The following is a 23,164-nucleotide window of genomic DNA, read 5'->3' as shown; positions in this document are numbered from 1 at the left end:
TCTGAAGTAGCTGTTACTTTGGCTCTATTTGCATCATATTTAAATCAAGTTCGGCTGGGAAAACGATGGGTCTCTTTCATGGGATTTCACACGGGCAAGTTCAGCAGGGGGTGGGTATTAATTCACATGCAGGGACAAAAAACCAGACTGCTGCACACGCTCGGCGTTCTGCAAAGGCTCACTATCGTGAGGCTAAAACCTTTTTCTTAGCTCAAGGATAACTGCGTTTGGAGCGGCTGTGAACATTAAATAGTTGTGTGCATTACACGGAGCGCTGTGTGCTGACCACGGGCACACCAGCACACCGTCTGTGGTGAGTCACAGGGCCTGCAGCACCGCGATTTTGGGAATCCGCACCCAACTGCGGCGGCAAATCCTGCCGAATGAAAATCCCCGTGCGCTCCCAGGCCTGAGGGACCCGCTGCGGGAACGCTCCTGCCTTCCTTCCGTCCCCGCACATGGACCCTGGGAGCCGCGCACAGACCCCCGGAGCTCAGCACAGATCCTGGGCACAGACCCCGGGCACAGACCCCGGGAACTACCCCAGGAGCGGCTCCCGCGGTGCCAGCGGAGCGGCGAGCTCGGGGCGGCGGGACTGGACCGCTGTGCCCGGAGCGGCGGGGCCGAAGCGGAGGGCTGTGGGCAGTGGAGCCGGGGGCAGTGGAGCCGGGGCAGTGTGCCTAAAGCGCCCCCGGCTCGGGGCAGTGGAGCCGGGGCAGTGTGCCTAAAGTGCCCCCGGCTCGGGGCAGTGGAGCCGCAGCGGCGGGCCCCGGGCGGCTCCTCCCTCGCCGCTCGCCTGCCCACCCCACCCCGCACGTCCTTCCCCGCCAGCCCCTTCCTCCCGCTCCCCAGAGCCTTTTCCTCTCCCCCTGTCTCCTCCCTCCCTCCTTCTCCCCCCCCTCCACAGTAAGGTAACTCCCAGGAAATATGCAAACCTGTGAATTTTTACCTTCTTTGGCTTTCTTCCTCCTGGCCAGCGTGCCGCCGAGCTTGCCCAGGAAGGAGTCATCCTTTTTTCTGGAGGGAGGGGATTTCGGGGTAGGGGACTTGGGGGAAGAAGGGGATTTCTGCGGGGAGCTCGCCATGCTGGGCCAGCGGCCGCCGGCGCTGCGGGACGGAGCGGGCGGCTCCGAGGCCGCGGTGCCGTGGGAGGCTGTTCCCGGCTCTGAACGGAAGCGGAATTATTTCAAGCATTTGAGGCAGCTCCTGCTCCACTCTCCCGGCTCTCCCGCTCCTTCCCTCCCTCCTCCCGCCCTCCTCCCGCCGGGGAGGGCCCGCTGCCCTCGCCCGGCTCCCGCAGCTCCGCGCTCCGCTCCCGGCCGGGCACACGGAGCCTGTAGGGGCCGGGGCAGCGCCTCGCTGCGCTCCGGGCTCCAGGGGAACCCGGCACACCTGGGCTGGGGTGAGTGACCCAGGGCAGGTGACCGTGCCCGGGGTGCCGAAGGGTGACGGGAGATGCGGACACGGTGTCAGGCTCGCACCGTTCAGTTCATCCTCTGCTACCCCAAGGTGAAGGGCCGGGAGGATGGGAGGGTCCCAGCTGCCAGCAGATGTTTGTACCGATAGAAAAACAGGATCGTGGTCAGGTTTGGAAGGGGTCTTAGAGATAATCTAGTTTCCAACACACTGCCATGGGCAGGGACACCTTCAATTAGACTTGATTGTTCAAAGCCCCATTTAACCTGGCCTTGAACACTCCAGGGATGGAGTGTCCAGAGCTGCTCTGGAGAGCTTGTTCCAGAGCCTCACCACCCTCCCAAGAAAGAGTTTCTTCCTAGTATCTTGTCTAAACCTACACTTCTTCAGCTTAAGGCTATTTCCTCTTCTTCTGTCACTCACTGCCCTGGCAAGAAGTCCCTCTCCAGCTGTCTTGTCACCCCCTTTAGGTACGGGAAGGCTGCTAGGTGTGCCAGGAGCGTTCTCCAGGCTGAACAACCCCAACTTTCCCAGCCTGTATTCATGGGAGAGCTGCTCCAGCCCTCTGAGCACCTTGGTGGCCTCCTCTGGATGTGCTCCATCACGTTCATCTCTCTTGTGTTGGAGGCCCCAGACCTGGACACACAACTCATGAAGTAATAAAGTGTCCCTAAATAGTTTCCTTCAAGTTGAAGTTCAAGCTTACTACGTGCATATCCATCTGGATAACATTTTGCAAAGCTCTTCTGCCTGCAGTTCTCAGCTGTGGCTGTGGTGAGAAGCAGTGGGCATCGTCATACCCACTTCTACAAAACAAAACAACTTTTGTAGTCAGACCAATATTTCCAGCCTGTGGAAGGAAAGATGACTTAACACGATAGATTGCCTATACCAACCCTGCTTTGATTTGCAGATGAGCAGCTTAAGGGAGAAGTATGTTTAAAGCAGATAATTTGCTGTGACTGGTTCAGGAGGCATCCAGGACTGGAACAGCATTAATGTCATCTGGATGCACTACTTTCACTTACCACTTAATCACTTGATTAACAATTCAGGCAAAAAGTCACACACACTTCATGCAAATATCTAGTTATCCATTAGGCATAATAAGTGAAATGAAATTACCATGAGGATATTTCTAAATCAGCTAATAATTGTTGTGTTTTTACAAGCTGGTAACATTGGTTAGCTGATGAGGGGTAGACATCAATGCCTATTTGTTGCATGCAGTTAGTATGTGCCCTGGAGAAAAACTCAATTCATCCATCCTGCCATCAGTTCTAAGCAGGAATGAGCCCAAGCCTTAGCACAATCTTTCCTTACCTTTGCTCTCTGGTTCATAGCACCAGTTACACAAATTTCAGCCTGAATTTCACACATTATTCTCTTTTTTCAGAAGCACTGCTTATACGGTGTATGTATTAGGAGATGAACAGTTTTGAATAATTTTTAATAATATAATAAAAAACAGTTTCAAAAGGAGAAATACACACATCAAGCACTTTTTAAAATATGCCTGTAAATCTGTGGCATTTACAAACAGAACAGTGACCCAGCTGAATCTCCATTTGGAGCTAAATAACTGTACTTGGATGTCAGTATAGGATTTTGTGGGCACAGTAGAAGAGAGAACATTTTGGCAAGCACAAGTGTGCTTGTCTTTGTATTTCTGTACAGAAGGAACAAGCCTGAAACCTCACAAGGAGCAACGGGTACTGGGCTGTGCAGTACAGGGTACTCAGAATTCTACATGCATTTGCTAAGTCCCTCACAAAACTGTTGAAAAGACCCAGAATCTTTCCTATTTCTCAACACTCAGTATATGTAAATTAATGATAAATACAGTATTGCTTATTTAATAGCCTCGTGAACTACGTCAGTTTGACATCACAAGGGGAAAAAGTTAAATGAAACAATGTGTTTAAGATGAACTTTATCAGATCTGGAAACTCAAATACTGTGTTTAAGTAATGATGCTAAAGCAACAGCCAGACCCTAAGTTTACAGCTTTGATTTTGGGATTTCTTTCAGGATTTATGTGCAGTTCATTGTGTGTAACATTTCTGCAGTATTTTTCCAGTTGTGACGTTTCTCTTTGAGGATAGTTAACAACATTTTCCCCCTGTATCTTAAATTTAGAATTACATACGCTACCTTATTTTTTTCTTTTTATGTAGGAATATATATGAAAATATAGTCTTAAATTAATATTGCATTCATCACAAAAGCCTTTATAGGTATACACAAGTTCTAAGTTATGGCCTGAAATTAATATTGCCTTTATAGGTATACACAAGGTCTAAGTTATGGCAGCTGTGGGGATGGAGTTTGCTCTGCTCTATATTTGACAGTGGAACACTTCCAGGATCATGCTCCACGATCCCAGCACAGGACACAGCAGTCAGCAGGCTGCTGTTCAGGCTGGCCCTGCTGCACCTGGCACGGAGAAATGAGGAGCAGACCCTGGGAGCTCTCACCACGCTCCCTGTCAGCGCCTTGTTCGGACAGATGAGCCAAACATTACATCAAATTAATTGTATCCTGCTCACATATGTACTTTTGCCAGGCAATAAAAGGTGGCTAAGTCCCCTCCTCCTCTCCACCCTTCAAATAATTTTTATTCACCTGCATATCTGTCCATGCACAGCTGGTTTTTATTTCTTTTAATATGAGACTCAGAAAGCTCAGGAGCAGAGTTTTACTTTCCTAATGAACCAGAAGAGGCAAGGTATGTAATATCCCAACCACAGGCTAGGCTAGCAAGAAAGAGCAGCCAAGCTGGTTAAGACTGTGCAATAAATCATTTACTTGCCTTAGAGTATTTTTTAATACTAACATTTTTCTCCTAGGTGTAGCTCTGCTCCAGCCTTTTGACCATTCGGTCATTTAAAGAATGGAAGTGGAATTTTAAAAAGCGATTTATCAACTTGCTGCTACTGCTGTGCTTGCCTACAGGAGCACCCTTTGCTGACTTCAGGAAGAGGAGAACTAGACCAAAGTCTACACATTTTATTTTCCTGAGCACTTGCAGTCATCCTTGTGCTGGCCTGCCAGCTCTGTGTGGTGAATTGCTGAACGTGCCCACCCCTCCCTGAGTAATAGTTAACAGCACAGCAAAGGAGCCTGCAGAGCAGAGGAGGTGTTTCCACACCATCTCCGTGTGCCTGCTTTAGAACAGCAGAAAGAATCCTGTCAGGGATAAAAGGGCTCCACGTTTTCATTGCCAGCATCACCTAAAACTCATGCTTCAAGATAAATTTCTTTCCAGCTCACAAGGTCAGATTTAAGATTGGACATATGCACATGCTGGAATTTAAAGGACACCTATGCTTTCTGCTCTTAACTTCTTTGGTATAAGAATATGCTGTTCAAATAATATAACAAAATAACATAGTTTTATAAAAGTAATGGAGTATTTCCAAACAGATTCTTAAAACATATAATAATTTTTTTTTGTACATCAAGGAGCAAAATAGACAGATGAAGATGTGATGAGGAAAAATGTACATGAAAGATAAAAGATAACATGTTGTATACAGCCACTGAAATCAATAATTTGAAGGCTTCAGAGGAAAGAAAGTGGGTTTAAAACTTTTTGGTAAAATGGGAAGGTCATCCTGGTATTCACTACTTTTGGTAACATGTTGTTACATCAATTAGTTATTCACAAAAACTAGGCCAAGTTTACTTGCATTTGCAACTGTCCTTCTTGAGACAGTTTTAGGAAAAAAATCAGTATTATGATTTCTTTTTCTTAATAAGCTTCAGTTGTGCCCTTCATCTGGGCCTGTGGTTATGTACAGGTGTGTTACATGAATATTCCAGCAGGCACAATACTGGCATGCAGGGCCGTCAGGTCTCTTCATTAGAAGCAACAGAAGAAACCACAAAATTTTTTTTCATAAATATCAGGCAAAGAGATCTGGGTGAAATCCAGCAAATACCTTTGCCATCACGAAGTATTTGCCAGGACCCAGGCTCATGGGATGAAAACTGAAGGAACAGTATTTGCATGATGCCAAAATGTGCAGTCCATGCAAAGCCCAGCAGGGACAGCTCTAGATCTTAACAGAAGCGAAGTCTTAAAGGATATACAGAGTCTCCAGTGTGCTGGGCCACACCCTGTTACTTGCTCAAGCAAGCAATAAAAGAGTGTATCTTTCAGGAAAAGGACTACTAAACCAATGTGAAAATCTCAGTGGAAATCACACATGCCTTGGGCTACAAAGCAGAAGCTTCAAGGCACAAGACCTTTAAATTTGGCTCAAACACACTAAAAATCAGTAAGATGTCCCTTTACTTTGGAGGCAAACGGATTGGTCTTGATTCAACAGTGATTTACAAAATTGTTTTCCCGAGCTTTTTACAGAATCACAGAATTGTTTAAGTTTGAACACACCTTTAAGACCAAGTCCAGCCATTAGGCCAGTACTGCCAAATCCACCACTAAACCACGTCCCTAAGCACCAACTGAGCTTCTTTAGACCTGTGATCTTTTGAAGAGGGGTAAGGTGGGAGTGTGCACACACTGTGATTAGAAGAACCCCAGTAAATTCCTGTGATGGCATTGCTGCCCTGCTCCTGGGCCAGAAAAATCCACAAGATGGGAAGGAAAGGATGTGAAACTAAAAGGAAAATCTCAGTTCAAAGATGCCAGAGATCACACTGGCCTGTGAAGAGAAGCAGCTGTCCTGTGAGGAGGCGAGATCTATCAGAGTCCAGAGTCACTGAGCAGGGACAATTGTGCTGGCCCCAGTCTTATCCCCTTCTCTCCTCTGGGCAGCACATTGTCTGGGGCAGTAGGACTCTCCCACTGCCAGAAAGCAACAAAACAACATGACCTGATAGAGGTAAAGTTAGTGCCATTTGAAAATTGACAATTAATTGACAATTAAGATTTTGATCACCATTTGATCAACACTTTTCCTTCGAGTCTTCAAGGAGCTGTTCTAATTTGTGTGCCAAGCCCAAGGAAACCAGCTGGTGAATTCCTGTGTAATCACATGTGGAAGTTGTTCATCTCCTGGGGTTTGTAATCTCTTCTGTTAAAGATGCCCCCTAGCCTCAATGTCATTATTTCTGAACTACAAAAGGGATCTGTGCACTGCAAGATGCTGCGATTTACTTACCAGTACATGAGTTCAGAAGATGATTTAATTTCTTACCTATAGATCTGTCCTCATCACACATTATTGCACTGTAGGTGTCAGTGGAGAGAAATTTCTATGGAAATGATTCGGGGACTTCAAAGAGTGAAACAGAATTTTATTCTTTCCAATAGAAAATTTCTCACAACCAGCCCATTTAGACACACTCAGTACATTCCAGCATATCACATTATACCCCGAAATGACAATGCCATGAACTTAAAAATGAGTAAATCTATTATAAATTAGTGAGCCAAGTTACAGAAAAGATTGAGCAGCAAGAAAACTGATAACCAAACCAGTGCTTAAATACATTTCTAGTACAAGCCAACCACATGAATTGACCTATGAACAGTGCACATAGCTTCTCCTTTTTTTTAACCCCTTTCTCTAATCTCACAATACACCATGACCTGCTTTAAATGACTTAGGAATTTATGATTTTCTAAATCACTTGCACGGTTTATTTTTTTGATCTAATCTTGTGAGGTACTTAATGTCAGGCAGGGCAGCAGTAGCCTGACAGGTTTTTCCACCCAAGAGCAGGCAGTTTTGGGTGGAGCATGTGTAACAACCACAGGGCATCCAGAAAAGTGTTTCTTTAGCAAAAGAATATTTTTGGATGGCCCTCAGCTTCTGTGGATTCTAATACTCTCAAGAATGCAGCTAAAGGGAAAGCACCCTTTGGAGTTTGGTTTTATAGCTGAACATGTATCTGCTGTAAGCACAAATCTCAGGGCTTATTTGCAACAGCAACACTAATGTGAATGGACTTCTTAATTGTACAAGTGAGGTGAAGAAAAACAATCCTTTATATAACTGGAGATTTCTGCAGAATTCTCCTCCTGTGCGAAGCTCTAAGAATTTTGCTTTCAAACTTTTTTTAAAAATCCTTTGAAACCATTATTACTCTCACAGAAAAGTATGACTTTTCCTAGGCTGTCGTTTTCTCCAGGACTGCATGAGGCAGGATTGAGACAGTGATAAAACCCAGGAATTTTCTCCACAAAACTGGAAATACCAGCAGATCTCAACAGAGAAAATTAAAATATTTATTGCTGCTCTGCCTCTCCTACTTTGTGTCAGTCTTAAGTAATAGAGTTAGATTGAAAAATCAATGACTGCAATCCATCTCAGTAAAAATGTCATCTGAAGATCAGGTATGCTTAGGCTATGAATGAGAAGGGGAAAAAAACAGTCTGGTGGTTATTTTGGAACACATTTAATGATTCTTCTGTGTCTTTTCACTGTGATGAAAGACAAATTATATGTTAAAGCCCTGAATGCTGTGTTTTAAGGGCATCCCTTCAAGTTATGGTCACTGAGAACACTGTTTAAAATCTTAATTCATATCTTATTGCTAATTATTTACCAAACCTGTAAAGCTGTCTACTCTACAGTGCACAGCTTTGCTGTACACAGCTGTTAGAAATAAACATTTTTCCACCAAAATCAGAGACAACATCCAAAATGTAAAATGCAACCAGACACTCTTACGCTCTCTAAACAGACTAATAAATAAAGATAAATAAATATTGCAGGGCAATAGTATAAAGCTTGCACCAACAGAGGTATATTATTCATCTGTGGCCAACAGCAAAAACTTGCTTTTACCTTTAGAAAGGGTATTTCAAATTTCTTGCAATACAAAAAAAAAAAAACAAAAAAAACAAAAAAAACCAAACAAACAAAAAAAACCCCCAGAACCAAAAAAGCCCCTGAAGATAACTCATAAATTAATGTGACAGGATCCAGTGTGTCTGTTACTTTGTTTTAGTACTCACCAAGAGGTTTTTCAGGTTAAAGCTTTGTTAACAGGAATGCTTCTGTCTTTGCCTGTACCATAGGCTGATGCTGCAAATTAGCACTGTTCACAAAATAATGAGAACATCAAATCTTCCCAGAGCACGAGGTAAAAGGATATTAAAAAAAAAAACAAACCTAAAAAACAAAAAAAAAACCCATTCTTTCATTTTCCCTTTGTTCTTTCCAGTTTGAAAATCTAGTGCATCACACATACAGTTGGGAATACTACCAATCTTAAATGGCAGAATTATCTCTGATTTAAGAAGTTACTTAAATTAGGAGAATGTTCTGCATGCTGTTTTGCCAATATCTACAAATGCATGTACAGAAAAGATAGGAGATGGTCCCTTTAAGCAAAAAGTATGCATATATTCTCAAGCAGCAAGATAAATGTAATTTAAATACACTCACAATCTTTTCTATCAAATGTTGGTATTAAAAACTCAACATTTTTTGCAGTCCTTTTATGGGATGATTCTTGGGGAGGTCTTTAACTGCTATACCATTCATCACACCCAACAATACAATTTCTGATTTTTTTAAGAAGAAATTGTGAAGTCTGTCATAGTAAAGTCTGCCCTATAAATATCAATTGGGTCTGAATTACTATTTTAAAATTATCTCGTATCATCTTTTAAAGACCTCAGTCTCTGATATACAGAAACTTTTTGAGCGTGTAACAGCTGAAGGATAGTCATCTCTTTGATAATCCCTTACCATTTTACAAAATGCAGGGATTTAATATTGCTTTAACTTCTTGTTCAAAAATACACAGTGCAATAAAACTTATAAATACCTGAAAAATTAATTTCTGACATTGCATTTACAGTAGTTTTAGTAAGTGCTTATATGTAGTCATTAGTCAAACGACTCTTCCTCCACCAGAAATAAAGACTAACCCTATTTTTATGAGATGCTTGTTTTCTGACTTTTCTACAGTTGACCAGGCTTGGCTGTGCCAAAATATTAACAAAGCCACACAGAGATTCAGACAAACAGATGGAAAGTAAGGCTGTCTCAAAGATGCTAAGTGATGTCATCATGTTCCTCAGAAACTCTACTCTCAGCATTAAAATACAACTCCAAGAGAATAATGGAGCTCTGATTTCCCTTTCACAGACCCTGGTGCCCATCAGACAGGCAAATTCAGTCCAAATCTGTGTCCCAGTGATCCTTTGAGCTGACAGTGAAATGACTGTCTCTGCTATAAGCAAAAGGACTGCTTTAAAGCTTTTGATAACAAAATGACGTATTTCCCAAATAAGCTGATTTTAAATTTGAATTCCTTCATTTTCCAGAAGACTGTATCTCTGTGACAGGGAGTGCTGCTGCAAGGATGTTTATTTGCATGTGGCTGTTTAAATCCTGCTCAGTTGATAACCTGTAGATAGTATAAGGCTTTCGAAGTGCTGGTCTTCTGCTCTTTCTTTCACTCTCTGCTCTTCTAAGGCACAAACAAGTCTGTCCCTTTCTTCAACCACTTTCATCATCTCGGTAAAAATTTCATGCTCTTCGTTCAGATCCATCTCATCTTTGAGGCTGTCTAAAAGGTCACGAAAAAGAGCTTAAGAACCTGATCACTGTTTGCCTTTTAACTGTTAGTGCACAGCTTGAATTAACATTATAGTCAATAGCAGTTAGCATTGTTAAAGTTACAGTTCAGGGAAATTTTCTCCTGGATTTGGGCCACTTGAAGTTAGGGTTCCTAGGGTATAGAGTAGATTTTTTTAAACAAAATTAAGACTGGAAGCAGTAGGAAAAGCACTACTTAATTATAGAAGCAATTAAGCTGTTGTTTAAATTTAGGTTATAAGGTAAAAATCCCAACATGAAATGTAGTACCTGTAAGAAAATGGAAAGCATTTTTCAGAAAACGTACTGAAAACTGCTGTCACTTGCAATCCACATGCCTAGAACACAACAGGACATTTTGAGGTACTCAGTGCTATGGAATCACCCTTCTCCCTGCATTACTCCTCCCCATGGGTGGATTTTCAAATCCCAAATGAAAGGACAAGCCCAAGCTGTAATCCCAAGCACCACAAAGCAGTTCCAAAATACTGTGGTAACCAGCAGTGCTGGTTAAGAGCAGAAAACTTCTTCTGTGTAGGTGACTGAAGAAGTTCCTTTCCCTGCTGTCCATCCCCAGCTGGACACGGCTGCCTGGAGAGCACAAGCAGGGTAATTACTAATTACTCGTGCAGTGCTCCTGCTCCAGCTCGGTCTAGAACTGGGCAGCTCAGCTCAGCTGTCTTCACCAGGACTCAGATGAAGAGACCTCACATTTGTCAGGCTGGGCTGCACTCAGAGGGAGCACAGGAGCCTCAGCCAGGTTCTTTTTGGAGCAAACAGGGTTGGCACGGGTGTCCCTGTGGGCTGGAGCACACTGTCCCCTTTGACTCACCATCAATGGCCATTTTCTCTCTCAGCTTCTGTTCCAGCCTGCTTTGGTGGTCCTCCAATTCTAGCTCTTGGGCTCTGGGTGTAGCAAAAAGTATGTTAAAGAAGCTTTTTTCATTGAAAACATGTATGTCAATATGATTTCAATGACGAGATTCTGTGTTCTGTTTATCCAGTATTTTCTCCTCATGGGCTGCCAATGCTAAAAGGTTCACCTGTGCCAACATCTCCAGAGCAGCTCCAGAAGTAGCACTGCCACCTTTTACATTATATATGGGGTTGAACTCCCCCATACACAGCAATGCTTAAGGCTTTGAGCCATCTGTGCCTTGCTGCTGGCACCCACAGTGGAATTCTGCATAGTGCTGAACCCACACATGAACCCTCACCAGACCCTCTGCACAGGACAAGTCCTGAGGCAAAGGAGTTAACACATCCAGACAACAACTTTTTGTGTCCTGCAGTGCTAAAAGCAGCCCACTGTTGCCTTTTTAGCTCACAGACAGAGTGAGAAGAAAGCATTGCTATCACAGCACCAGCACATCTGGAGAGAAACAGCTGGAGCTCAGGGCTGGGCTGAGTGACATGGAAATGATAAATGGCAATGAGCAGCCTGCACAGGTGGCAAACCCAGGGGTGAGTGAGGACTGCTGAGGCTCCCACATTGCCCATGAATAGTGGAGAAATAGCTGAGAGTCACCTCCACCTGTCTGAGCATGTTCACAGGGAGGCAAGGTGAGGGAGCTACAGCAAACATCCCATCCACCACAGCAGTGGCATCTCAGGTGAGGTTTATTTGCTTCTTATGTTGGTGTATCTGCTTGTTTCATGGCTGTAGTGAATTTCTAGATCTTTTTTTCCTATGCTAAATAAAACCAGATGGATTTGTCAGACTATTTCCCTTTCCAGGAGAAGGTGCCCTGGTGTTCACTGGACCCACATTTTATGAAGGCAAAGCATCTCTGTGCACACTGGTTCAGAGGATCATACAGAACTGAAATGTTTGAACCGTGATGAGAGGGAAGGATGAGGAGGCCTCAGCTGCAAATCTACGTTCAAAACAGGTTGTAGCTACTCTGGATTTTATTCCTCAGCTGTCTCAAACACAGAAAGGGGTTCAGGTGTATTGTGAGTTGTGAGTACATTTTTTTCCCTCTCCTCTCCCCTCCCCGTCTTTAATACTAATGCTTGTCCTTACTTACATAATCAGGAGCTCAGACTCATAACGCATCAATTTATTCTTCTCCATGACCAGCTCAAACCATTCGTGCAGCATCTGATTTTCGTCCTTTGTGCCTGAATCTGTGTGAAACAGGAGACTTCAGTCTGCTTTACCAGCTTTCTTTCCAATGCTTTTGCCAACTAAGTTCTCCTCTAATAGTCTTCCTGTGCAAGCCTATATGACTTCAAATGGAGATGGTTTTGCTATATGCAACTTACCCCAGAAATGGCTGAGTACAACAGCTATGACCTTTCTGTCTGTTTTTAGTTGACAGTTGTGGTTATTGCAACTAAAGATGCGTTGGAATTTAAAACACTTTTGTCCTGAAGTTTTTTTCCTTTCAAATAATCACATAGACTTTACTGGGCACTATTTCTGTCTCTCAGCTCTGCCTTTGACAAGATAGTGTCTGTTGAAACTGGGCTTCAGAGCTGAACTGTGTCTAAGTGGATATTTCATGAACACCATCAGCCTTCAGGATGCACACACTGGCAAGTAGCAACTTAATCCCTGCTTCCAGTAGACATCAGATGGAGTAGCAAATTCTCTGCAGATTTCCCTTCACTTGTCAACTGGTCTCTAAATCTGCATCTGCTTTGAATGACAAATCTGTGATTAATGGGTGGCTTTATAACACTTTGGGCCAGGGCATCACTGATAGAGAGCCTTTCTCCCAGAGAGCTCACAGCTTGACTCTGCCTTGCTGCTGAAAAGGGTGGATCTCTTTCATCAGGTAAGGATCTTTACTCTCCTAAAATACCATCTGTACAAAACTCTTTGGCAATGAAGAACCCCTGGGTATTTTCAAATGGCAAGTCAGAGCACATATATATTTCTTTTCCTTGCTGTCCTTTTTAACATGTTTTCTGTGGATGGAAGCTTATATGATTTCTCCTACTCCAAGAGGGACTGCACCTTTATTTCATATGACTGAGAGCACTGAAACTTAACCCGAAAGGTCTCAGGATAAAGCTCCAGAGACGCCAATTAACAAGAGTATCATTAAACTGGATTACCAAGGGGAGAGACAGCCAGAATCCTGGGAAATTCAGCAGTGTTTCTGATGCCCTTCAGTTGTCATTTTGAAATGTGCTTTGTGTTTTGCCCCAGGAGTTACCCTCTTGTCTCTACAGCTTCAGCTGCCCCTCGTTCTAAGGTCAGAGCCAGGGTTTGACTCCACTCCAAAGCTGCAGTTTAAAGCCCATCATTGGGCAGTGAAGGCCTTTAGCCATCCTTCTGAGCTGAGGGGAATTGCTGGGTGTTTGGGATCACCAGCCACCATCACCCCAGGGAACCCAGGTCACCTCCTGCCAGCACCTGGAGTCACCTGGGCCCCACACCAAGGACAGGAGCCACGCTGCCATGGGTGCACTTTGTCATCAGGACTTGACCCCAACTGGAAATTACCATCAAACAGGAGCATAAAAGAGTGGGAGAAAGCAGAACAATCTCTCTTCAATTCCTGCCTGATTCCATTAAAACTTGGCAGCAATGGATGTGTTCCTGTGGGATCTTCCAAGTGAACAAGTGGTGACAAAAAGTGTCTTCCTAGAGTGACAGCAGGAGAGGTCCTTGCTGGACCATGCCAGTCCAGGGATGCAGAGCCTTAGGTCTTTGTATGCCACCATAAGAAATGGTGGCATCATCAAATTTTGATCTATTTTACTGTCAGTAAAAACACCTCACAGACACAAAAAGTTACTCTTCCATTTTTGTTGTTTCCTTGTTCAGGCAAAAATATTCCTTATTTTAACTTTTCCTCTTTACATTTCAAGAGCTCTGTATCTCCAATAAAAGACTGTGTATTGTAGGTTGATTGAGGTAAGCAAAGATAACGCACTGTGCAAAAAACCATTCATTTTTGCAAAATCCTCAGTGCAAGATGAGATGAAAGTAGCCCTTGTTTTGCCTCCTCCTCCATCCCACAGAATGTCCCCTAAGTGTTCCCAGGGGCATTTTTTTCCCTGAGCTTTTCAAATGTTTGTTACTGCCAATGTTAATTCTTATTTAATTCTCATAGAGTGCTTGATGCCTTCCAAGGGCAGAACAAACCAAAGAAGCATTTTGGATAATGCAGCTTGACAGATGCTGCAGTTTTTTATAGGTTAGAGGGAAAAGAGTTTGTGAGGCTTTTTTTGTGAACCATGTTGGCTTTTCCCTAAAGCAAACCTTTCCTCCTGGTTTAGCTGAGTCTCCTCTGACTGTGATCCATTTGAAAGTCAGACATTCTTCTAATTACATCACAGGTATTTCTATTTTCATCACTTTTGAGGGAATTGTATAGGCTGGGGAGGAGTATTTGCTAAACCTGAACCTTCTGGTCTCCAGATGGATGTTTCACTGGCCCTCTTTAGAGTCATCACACAGGAAAGGGATCTTGGCCAGTTTTCACTTTTTTGGGTACAGTTAAACCTCATATTCCTTATTTCTTCAGGCTTGCCACTGATTTCTTTTGACTCTGTTGAAAATTCTGAGACACCTCGGATATTTTTGTGAAATCAAAAACTAGCTACAACATGTGCAGATATTTATTCACCTTGCAAAGCATGGAGACATTTCCTAACGTTCTCTCAACACAGGTTTTCTTCTTTACCATCATTGTTCATTACTTGTTTAGTCAACTGAGTCCTTATGCTAATTTCAGTGGAAAACGTGTTTTGAGATTTTTATTTCTGTATCTTCTTGTAGGCAGAAGCTTTCCATAAGCCTTCACAAATGTCAGTGGAAAACAAAGCAACGGTACGTCAGTGATTTATTATTTGGCATTTTGTAGCTGAATAAAGGAAATAACGAGCATGAAAAATTATTCATAGGACTGATATTATTTCTTCTCTTTTTTTGGGGTGTTTCTTTGGGGGAGTTGTTGGTTTTTTTTTCCCCTCTAATGCTTGAATTGTTGTCACTTCAATTAGAAGATCATCAAAACCTCATTTTGCTCATCAGTCTTCATGGCAGTTGTTTCACACCCACGCATGTTCTCTTCTAATTCAGTTGAGGAGCTAATGAATAACTCCCCCTAACAAAGAGGCCATTCATCCCAGGCTCACAGAATTATTAGAGGAGAGTTGCGTAAATGTCACTGCAGACTGGTGTTTGCAGGCCTGCCTCTAAATTTGGTTATTCACAACCTTTGCAGCTCGATATTATTGCTGAACTGTGATCGTTTTCTAATTACCTTAATAATACCTATTAAATCTCTTCAATTGCATAAGCGCAGACCTGCTTAAATACAACTTAACCTAATAAACACTGGTCATTCATTAAACAATAATGCTCATTATTTTTAGGAAGCTTGAACAGAATATTAAGCTCAGCAATTCCTGCATCATTGCACATATGTTTCTAGAGCAACAAAGCACTCACATTTAGTCTGGTAAACTCATGGCTTCGTGCTTTTGCACCACAAGAGTTATTGAGAGACAGTAACATCCTACCTTTCAGTATCTGCCCTATTTGTAACTGGCCACCTACACACAAACAATCAACAGGGAGAAAAAAACAGTACTTTCACCTTAATGAGGGCAATCCAATTACCAGGGATGGTAAGAGAATGAGAAGCATCGATCTCTTGGCAGACAGCCTTCTTTAGGAAATGTGATTGTCAAAACAGCAACAACAAGAAGTGGCTCTGGGCCATTTATCCTGGTGCTCAGTGTCTATCCCAAGAACTAGAAGCTTCTTGTCCCTCTATATTTCTGAGGTTTCCAAAAAACAACCACCTTTATACAAATGAGAAGAAAAAAGCTAACTCTCCAAATTCTCACAGCCCTTTTAGCAGACTTTCTTACAGGCAGTAAGAAGGGGTGCTGTTTGATAAAGGAGTATGATTTCATTTAAGAACAATGGATGATAAATTTTTAAATAAAATTTGGAATAGACTGACATGACCAATTCTAGGAAATTAGTTAATAAATATAAAGGGCCAAGAGCTGGCTCTCTTGCTGAACTGATTAGTGCAGTGCCAGAATAGGGGTGAGAGCTGCTATGAAATATGGCATTAAAAAGGCCAGCATGGAGGGGTTGGACTGGATTGCCTGGTTAAGACAACAACAAGATCAGGTGCCAAAACATATCTGGGTTTTCTGTGTTGTACAACTGCCTGTCAGGAAAACACGAGGCTCAGTTTTCTAAAGGGGAAGTAAATAAAGACACGTTTGCATTCAGGCTGTCAGTCCCTCCAGCACAGAGCCACAGCCCCCTCTGAAGTCCCTGAGGGGCATGGTTGGCACTCCCAGCCCCACTGCCAGGGAGCCCTGTCCCTCTGCTTCACCCCTGGGTGCTGGACAGCAACACCAGGGCTGTCCAGGGGCAGCACCCCACTGCCCTGGGTGCTTGGCAGTGCCTCTGCTGGGGCCAGGGTGACACCCCTGTCACCTTCTGCCCATGGGGGAGAAGCTGTGCTCTTGGGGTCTGTGTGTGTGCCTGCAGGCTGCTGTTGCTATAGCATGGCCACTGGCTCTAATCATATTAATGGCATTTCACACTCCAGGAAAGTCATTAAGGACTCTGTTACTAGGCACGGGCTGCTGCTGGCTTGGTAACTGAGATGCAGCTCCTGGAAATCTCACTGGTTCCCTCCACAAGATGAAATTAAGCTCAGGATGGGACTTAAAAAAAAACCAACCAAAAAAAGGGGGAGGGTGGTGTTGGGGGAAATATAAATTCAGGTTCGGTAGCATTGTCAGTAATTCCAAATCTGTGATAGCCAACAGAATATTTAAAGCATTCAATAAAAAGGTGCTTGAGCTAACAGAGAGTTTGAGAAAAAGGTTTATCAATCATTTTTGTCCTGCCAACTATTGCTCCTTTTCAGATTTTGCACCAAACTATTTCCATGACAACCATCAAAACCTTCTGCTTTGGAACAGGTTAAAAATCCCACCACTAAACAAGCAAACTGTGCTTTGTGTACAGGTTAAAAATCCCACCACTAAACAAGCAAACTGTGCTTTGTGTACCTGCTTCTCCTCTTAGTTCTCTCTCCAGTTCGACACCAAAAATCTCCAGAGCTCTTTGTCTTTCCTCCAGCTCTTCTAGCTGGCGCTGGACTGCCTGCAGAAATGTAATGACAGAAAAGCTACAGACACAGCTTCAAAATTCAGAGACAAAAGATGGTCTCAGTGCTTAGAGAAACAGCCTGGAAAGGTCTCAGAGGAGCCGTGGCTCTTGCCAACTCATTGAGTGTTCCAGGCACCTAAGCAATTTAAATGTACCACTAGGTGTCCATCACAATTTTATGTATCACAGGCACCAAAAGAACCTCAAGTTTTTTCCCGAGTTTTAGCTCTCCCATTGTAAAAAAAAAGAGATCACAACATTTCTGTGTCTCACAAGGTGTAAAAAGTCAATACTTTAATATTCAGAGACATATATTGTGAGATATTACATTAGTAAAGCTCATATAAAGGGGGAAGGTTTACAGCTGGAAAGCTCTGCTAGCTATTTTATCATCCATGGGGTTTTGTTTGGCTTGCCTTCATATTTCACCAGCTTTTGACCCAGAAAGAAAAGGGTCTAATAGCTAAGATGTGACAATTCAGCAGCACTTCAGGAAGGATTTCTACATCCATTGTCCATTCCCTTTGAAATAAGATTTTTAGAGGTGTGGTGGGGATAAAAAGCATAAAACACCTTTAAAGGTTGAAATGTCAAAGACAGATGCTCAGCAGTTCCCATTTCAGGCTGTGTTAGGGCATTCCAAACCAAGCCCTCAGCAACATCCTAACAAATACGAGAGATCATTCAAAAAGTTTGGACTTGATTGTCTCCACAAAGCATTAAAATAGGAGTCATCATGTATGCATCTAATGTTACCTCAAGATAATTTGCAATTCTCAGATAAAAACTAAAACATAGCTTCTCCTCTTCCCTTGTACTACACAGGATACATCTGAGATCAAATTGTGCAGAAGTGCATTTGCAAATCTTAAACTGTAATTGGAAATAATAATACATCAGTAGAGTCCAGAGCTTTCCTAGCATTTTCTGAAGAGCAAGGTCTGTATAAAATGAAGTGACTTTCCATCATTAAGGAAAAAATTGATTCACTTTCGTTGTTGTGGCAGGGAGAGAACAAAAGCCATCACTGTATTTTTGCATCCTCCTGTAATGCACAGAGATAATGGCTGAGTTTCTCACATTCTACAGGGTTGATGTTATTTCCCCTTTCTATCTCTTTCCCTCTTCAGTTCCCCTCTCTTATTGCCAGTCACTGTTCCCTCTTGTCCTTCATGCACATTTACAAAATTATGATGGCAATTATGGTGACTCCAGGGACTGACATGGATTTGTGCCCCGGAGAGATGCAGGGCCCTGCCACAGGCACCTCCCTGCTGCTGCTGGCTGGGGGGATTGCAGCCCCGAGGGCAGTGAGCCCCCTGAGCAGTGAGGGGAGGTGCAGAGCCCCTTCTGGGTGCCCCCATCCCCAGAGTCCCTCTTGTAGACAAAGGGGACACCTGTGAGCTCCATTCTCACCTGTGCTTTGTGAAGCCTCTTCAGCTCCTCTTGCTTAATCAACTGCTTTGTCTCCTTCTCCAGCTTCCTTCTCTTTCTGAGAGCCCTTTTTGTCTTTAAAAGACACAGAGGGAAAGAAAAAGGCAATCAAAGCACGAGTATGCCATGGCAGCTTTCCTCAAAGCTCCCCAGAATGGTGGAGCCACTGGGGTTGGGACTGACCCCTGGGGACAGTCAGAGCCCATCCCCTGCCCAGAGCAGGGTGAGCTACTGCAGGGGGCTCAGGCAGAAGGGAAACATCCATGGGGGAACATTTACATGCATTTGCTGTGCTGGCTTTCAAGCTCATAGGGCAACCCTAAGTGAGTGTCAATAAAGCGTTTCCAAATCCCAAAGCTGACTGTGTACAACAACCCACTACACATGGCCATGCACAGGCTGGGCAGAGCACCAGTTTAAGGAAATTCAACCCATTTCCATTGCTACAGCTATAAGGTGATAAATTCCCATCATGGGATACTACCTGAAGCCCTGTGAAACCTTCCCTAATGCCATGTCTGTACTTATTACAGAGATTTTTGCTTTTCCCCAGGGCACTTGTTGCTGCTGTCAGGAGATCAGGACAGCAGTGCTGCAGGGCTGGGCAGGGAATCACTGCCATTGCTCCATCTTGCCTTCGACCCAAGCTGTCCTGAAGTGCTTCAAGGCTGTGGTGTTCCCATTTTTGAGGAGGCAGGATATTTGAGCACCACTGGACAATTAAAAAATTAACCAGCCAGGAAGTCACTAAAATTTTTCTCACTGAGTTCTGCCAGACACAAATGGTGGCACTGGGAAAACAGCAGCCAGAAGTGGCATGAAAAAGGATGGTAGGAGGCAGCTGAAAGAAGCACACTGAGTGGGGAATGTGCATCACAGTGAATCACTGCTAATGCCCATGTGCAACAGCTGATCCTTCTTCCCATTTCTGGCAGCTTCCCTGGAGCTCTGTCCTCTCCCTGCCTGCTCCTGCCCTCCCTGTGACTGCCTGAACTGATGGGGGTTGCTTCTATCCAGTTTGCTCCCATGCCTCCCTTCTTCTCTTTATTTTATTTAAACCTTTTTTTAATTGACCATAACATTATTGTACTATAGATTGTCTTTCCTGTAACAGGAAAGGTGAATGAAGAATCCTGCCATCTCAGCACATCCTGACACAGAGCCACTGGGGACAAGTGCTGCCACACATTGGATGGAAACAGAGGAACCAAAGCACAGCAAAGTCCCACTTAGCTTCCATATTTTTCAGTGTTTTGTTTTCCTTCCTCTTCCCCCCACCCCCAAAGGCAGCAGATCAAAAGGCCACCTCATACTATTAATGACATTTAGTGATATTCTGCAGAGGAAAGAGATGAACACATTTCTGATGAGCTGCTCAGACACTAAAAGCTGTGTTTCCTCTCATCAGAGCTGGGTAGGGGGGTTCAGGGTGCTGCAGTCCCCATCTCCTGCAGTCAGCCTTTTTGGGGTTCAGGATGCTGCAGTCCCCATCTCCTGCAGTCAGCCTTTTTGGGGTTCAGGGCCTGGGTGTGACTCTATCCTAATCAGCACAAGTGTGGGAGCCACAAACAGAGTGTGCTCCAGGCAACCTGCCTGCAGCACTCCTCAAATGAATCTGTATTCCCCCAAAGGAAATCTGCATCTGTTGGCTTCATTTTTTTCAAGGGTTTGCTTGTTGGGCTACATATTAAGGCCACTTAAGAATCAGCTTCAAAGTGGTTCCAGTGAAACATGTCTGTTTGTCAAATTAAGAGCTCCTCTGGGATAACCTGGGGGAATTAAAAATCCAAAGAGGTAAAAGAAATGTTGATGTTCATCTGTCCTCGTGTGTTTTCTCTCCATGACATGTATCCTCCAATGTTCTGATCCCCACCTTGGAGGAATTGCTGCATGGTTTAGATCAAAATCACATGATGGGTTTTAAATAAAGCCCAACTAAGGAAATTCCTTTCTGTTTCCCACTCAAGATTACCTTGTGTGTTAATGAAGGCTTGGATTCAAATTCCTCATCGGAGGATGAAGTAGAATACTCAGTAGCTTGTTTTCTGACAGGTAGGTGTTCATGTGCTGAAACACAATAACAAAATGGTCAGTGAAGCAAAAAACACTCTTCTTTAACTTAAACAGACACTTTGCACCTGCCCTGAGTTCTAATCAGCAGCACCTAGAGCAATTTGGAAATTCAGCTGACAGCACTAATTAAATTTTTTATCCCTGTCAAAAACTGTCTGGCTATATATTTTATTTTATTTTTTTCCTAAGTACTACAAGTAAATTAATTCCTTGAGCACCGTGCATGTAGCACACTGTTCTGAATGCACTCAACAGTCATTAAAATGTATATGTGAAGTTAGCCATATTACCCAAATGATTGTATAAGGCTCACTATACAGTGTAATTGAATGCACCAAGTCTGAGCCAGCTCTTAAACAAATTACCCTTATGTGGCTTGTAGCATCTGGCACCCATTTTTACTACATGACATCTGCTCAGTGTAAAATAGTTGGCGTCAGAATGTCTGGTCATATAAAAAAATCACAAATGTAATCAGAAGCAAATGGACTAAGAGAACAGGGCTTTATCACACGGCCTCATGCAACATAAATATTTCATTAATTATGTCTAAACAAACGTCACTTATTTTTCTGCTTTAGGAATATTATCACATCATTGGGCTGTTGATTAAAATGCCATAAGAAGTCAGGAAAATCCATACATCACAACAATATACTCCATAAGGAAAACTCAAAGGAAAACTCAACTTCTGCCTTTGCAAGAAGCATGCTTTCAGAATTATAAATTAAATTACTTTTAATTGCAGCAATTTTATCATGCCTGTTTTCCCAGCATCTTGTTTCAACTGGGTGTAAATATTTGAATTTCTTCTTAATTTGTCTAATGCATAGCTTCATTCTCTTTATTTCAGAAAATAAAACTGCTTTTGGAACATCTGTCTCTGTGCTTCAACCTGCTGCAGGGTTAATGATTAACAGCTGGGCATCTTGGAAATGTACATTATTTAAAGCTAACAGTGGTCGTTTTTCTTTGTATCTACAAGGCAACAGTTGGCTTTCTAGGTGTATTCAGATTGAAATCACCTCCCCTTCTCCCAGTGTAGATGTTTCTTCTTTGCCTTGCTCTGGGTCCTGGGGCTGAAGTAGGACTTCTGCCTCCAGCCCCAATTTAAGCTCAGGATCTGTGAAACAATTTCATCCCAGACAGTAAAGCAATAAAAGCAAATCCGAGTAATTTGAGGCAGAAATCCTGATTAGTTTTTCTTTTTTTTTTTCAGCAATCTCAGTTTTAGAAGCAGCCAGCCCTTGTGCTCAGTGAAGCTGCAAGCTCAGAGGGATCAGTGCAGCAGACTTGGGTCCTGTCCTCCCCTTTGGGTGATATCAATAATTTAGGAAGCATTGCAAGGTCTAGAGGAGAAGTAGCCTGCTCCAACACAAGAAGACAAACAATCAACAAAAAAACCCCAAACCAAAACCCCAAAAACCCCTCCAACCAAACAGGGTGGGATAGGCAGAACTTAGCCAACAGCTGTGAGAATTTGGACAAAACAAACACAAAAATGTTCAAACTTAGGCCATTTTACTGAGTCATTAAATTCTGCAATTTAGAACTGCAATGCTAAAGTTACATGATAATAATTTGCCTCCAAACATGCCAGGCCTTAAAGTTTGATCTGCTACAGAGATGATCTCAAAAATTTAGGTTGTTTTCCAAATATTAACTCAAGTCTTCTAGACTTGAACTTTCACTTTGTAGGCATCTCATTCCTTCAGACTGGGAGTTGTTTATTACATATTTCCTGAGTACTCCAGCATCTCCCTAATTTCCAAATTAGCATATGCTATACTAGAGCTGTCCCTCCCCATGGAACAATGAAAGTGCAATGCTTTTGAGAACCTCTCCCTTAACATGAATATCATTTTCCCAGGAAACCTGAGCTCCTCTGAAAAGCAAGAGAGGTGTCATGTGAAGGGGCTCCCAAGGAGATCCCTTGTGTTAGATGTGGGAGCACTCCTGGTTGTCCTGGAGATTTCTAGGGAAAACCACCCCTGGTGTCCATCTGCCTGCCACAGCTCACTTCCCTTTCTCTCCTGGGGTGTTTCTGTGCCATGGTACTGACTGCAGCCTAAATACAACACATAAAATAATAATAAAAATATTAATAAAATAAATAAATACAATAGCCTGTCTTGGAGCAGGAGCTGTTTTGATAACACAATGCTGTATTAATGTAACTGTCCAAGATTGCATGTTTTTGTAAAGTCATGGGAGTTAATCATGGCCACTGTAAGAATGTCAGTGTTTCACAAGAGAGAGAGATAAAGTTACACTTATCTATCTCTTGGTGTCCAAAACCAGATGGAAGCTGGCAGGAAATGGAAAGAATGGCCAGTGGAAATCCAGTAGAATGACCAGCAGAAAGACAGGGCTTGGCTACTTGTTTTCACATCTCACATTTACACACAGATTTCTCACGTGTGTAAAATCAATTTACACATGTAATTGATCTTCTAGTGCCTCAGTTCCCCTTCTAAAATACCAAATGAGTGCAGGAGCAGTGTCCTCACTGAGCTGAACACTTCAAACACACAGGCTTTCTGGGGCACAACAAGGCAGTAATGGGAACCTGAAACATTTGCAAGCAACCCCTTCTCAATCTAAGGGT

At 43.2% G+C, this 23,164-nt stretch overlaps 2 protein-coding genes and 1 long non-coding RNA gene across 3 annotated transcripts in view; 1 reads left to right on the top strand and 2 right to left on the bottom strand.

The window, feature by feature from the left end:
- Positions 1 to 1,167, bottom strand: part of PARVA (parvin alpha) — a 62,469-nt gene extending 61,302 nt beyond the window's left edge. The window contains exon 1 of the mRNA XM_014882463.2: positions 950 to 1,167. Coding sequence (XP_014737949.1) covers positions 950 to 1,085 — 136 coding nt within the window. The 5' untranslated portion in view covers positions 1,086 to 1,167. The remainder of the gene's footprint in view (positions 1 to 949) is intronic.
- A 155-nt stretch (positions 1,168 to 1,322) lies between these two features.
- On the top strand, positions 1,323 to 21,724 carry LOC148221744 (uncharacterized). Its single transcript, XR_015807603.1, has 5 exons — positions 1,323 to 1,402; positions 4,266 to 12,724; positions 14,680 to 14,730; positions 20,451 to 20,535; positions 21,138 to 21,724. It is a non-coding gene; the product is annotated as an uncharacterized LOC148221744 (long non-coding RNA).
- MICAL2 (microtubule associated monooxygenase, calponin and LIM domain containing 2) overlaps positions 7,506 to 23,164 on the bottom strand; it is a 116,580-nt gene continuing 100,921 nt past the window's right edge. Inside the window, exons 31-36 of the mRNA XM_088175745.1 lie at positions 20,456 to 20,550; positions 18,466 to 18,558; positions 16,950 to 17,043; positions 11,972 to 12,071; positions 10,774 to 10,847; positions 7,506 to 9,912 (exon numbers count right to left, since the gene is read on the bottom strand). Of these exons, the coding sequence (XP_088031871.1) occupies positions 9,728 to 9,912; positions 10,774 to 10,847; positions 11,972 to 12,071; positions 16,950 to 17,043; positions 18,466 to 18,558; positions 20,456 to 20,550 (641 nt within the window). The 3' untranslated portion in view covers positions 7,506 to 9,727. The remainder of the gene's footprint in view (positions 9,913 to 10,773; positions 10,848 to 11,971; positions 12,072 to 16,949; positions 17,044 to 18,465; positions 18,559 to 20,455; positions 20,551 to 23,164) is intronic.

The sequence above is a fragment of the Sturnus vulgaris genome, chromosome 18 (assembly GCF_052056855.1).
Source record: "Sturnus vulgaris isolate bStuVul1 chromosome 18, bStuVul1.hap1, whole genome shotgun sequence".
Lineage (NCBI taxonomy): Eukaryota > Metazoa > Chordata > Aves > Passeriformes > Sturnidae > Sturnus > Sturnus vulgaris.
Note: the sequence above shows the minus strand (reverse complement) of the source record. Positions and strands in the feature narration are given on the sequence as shown.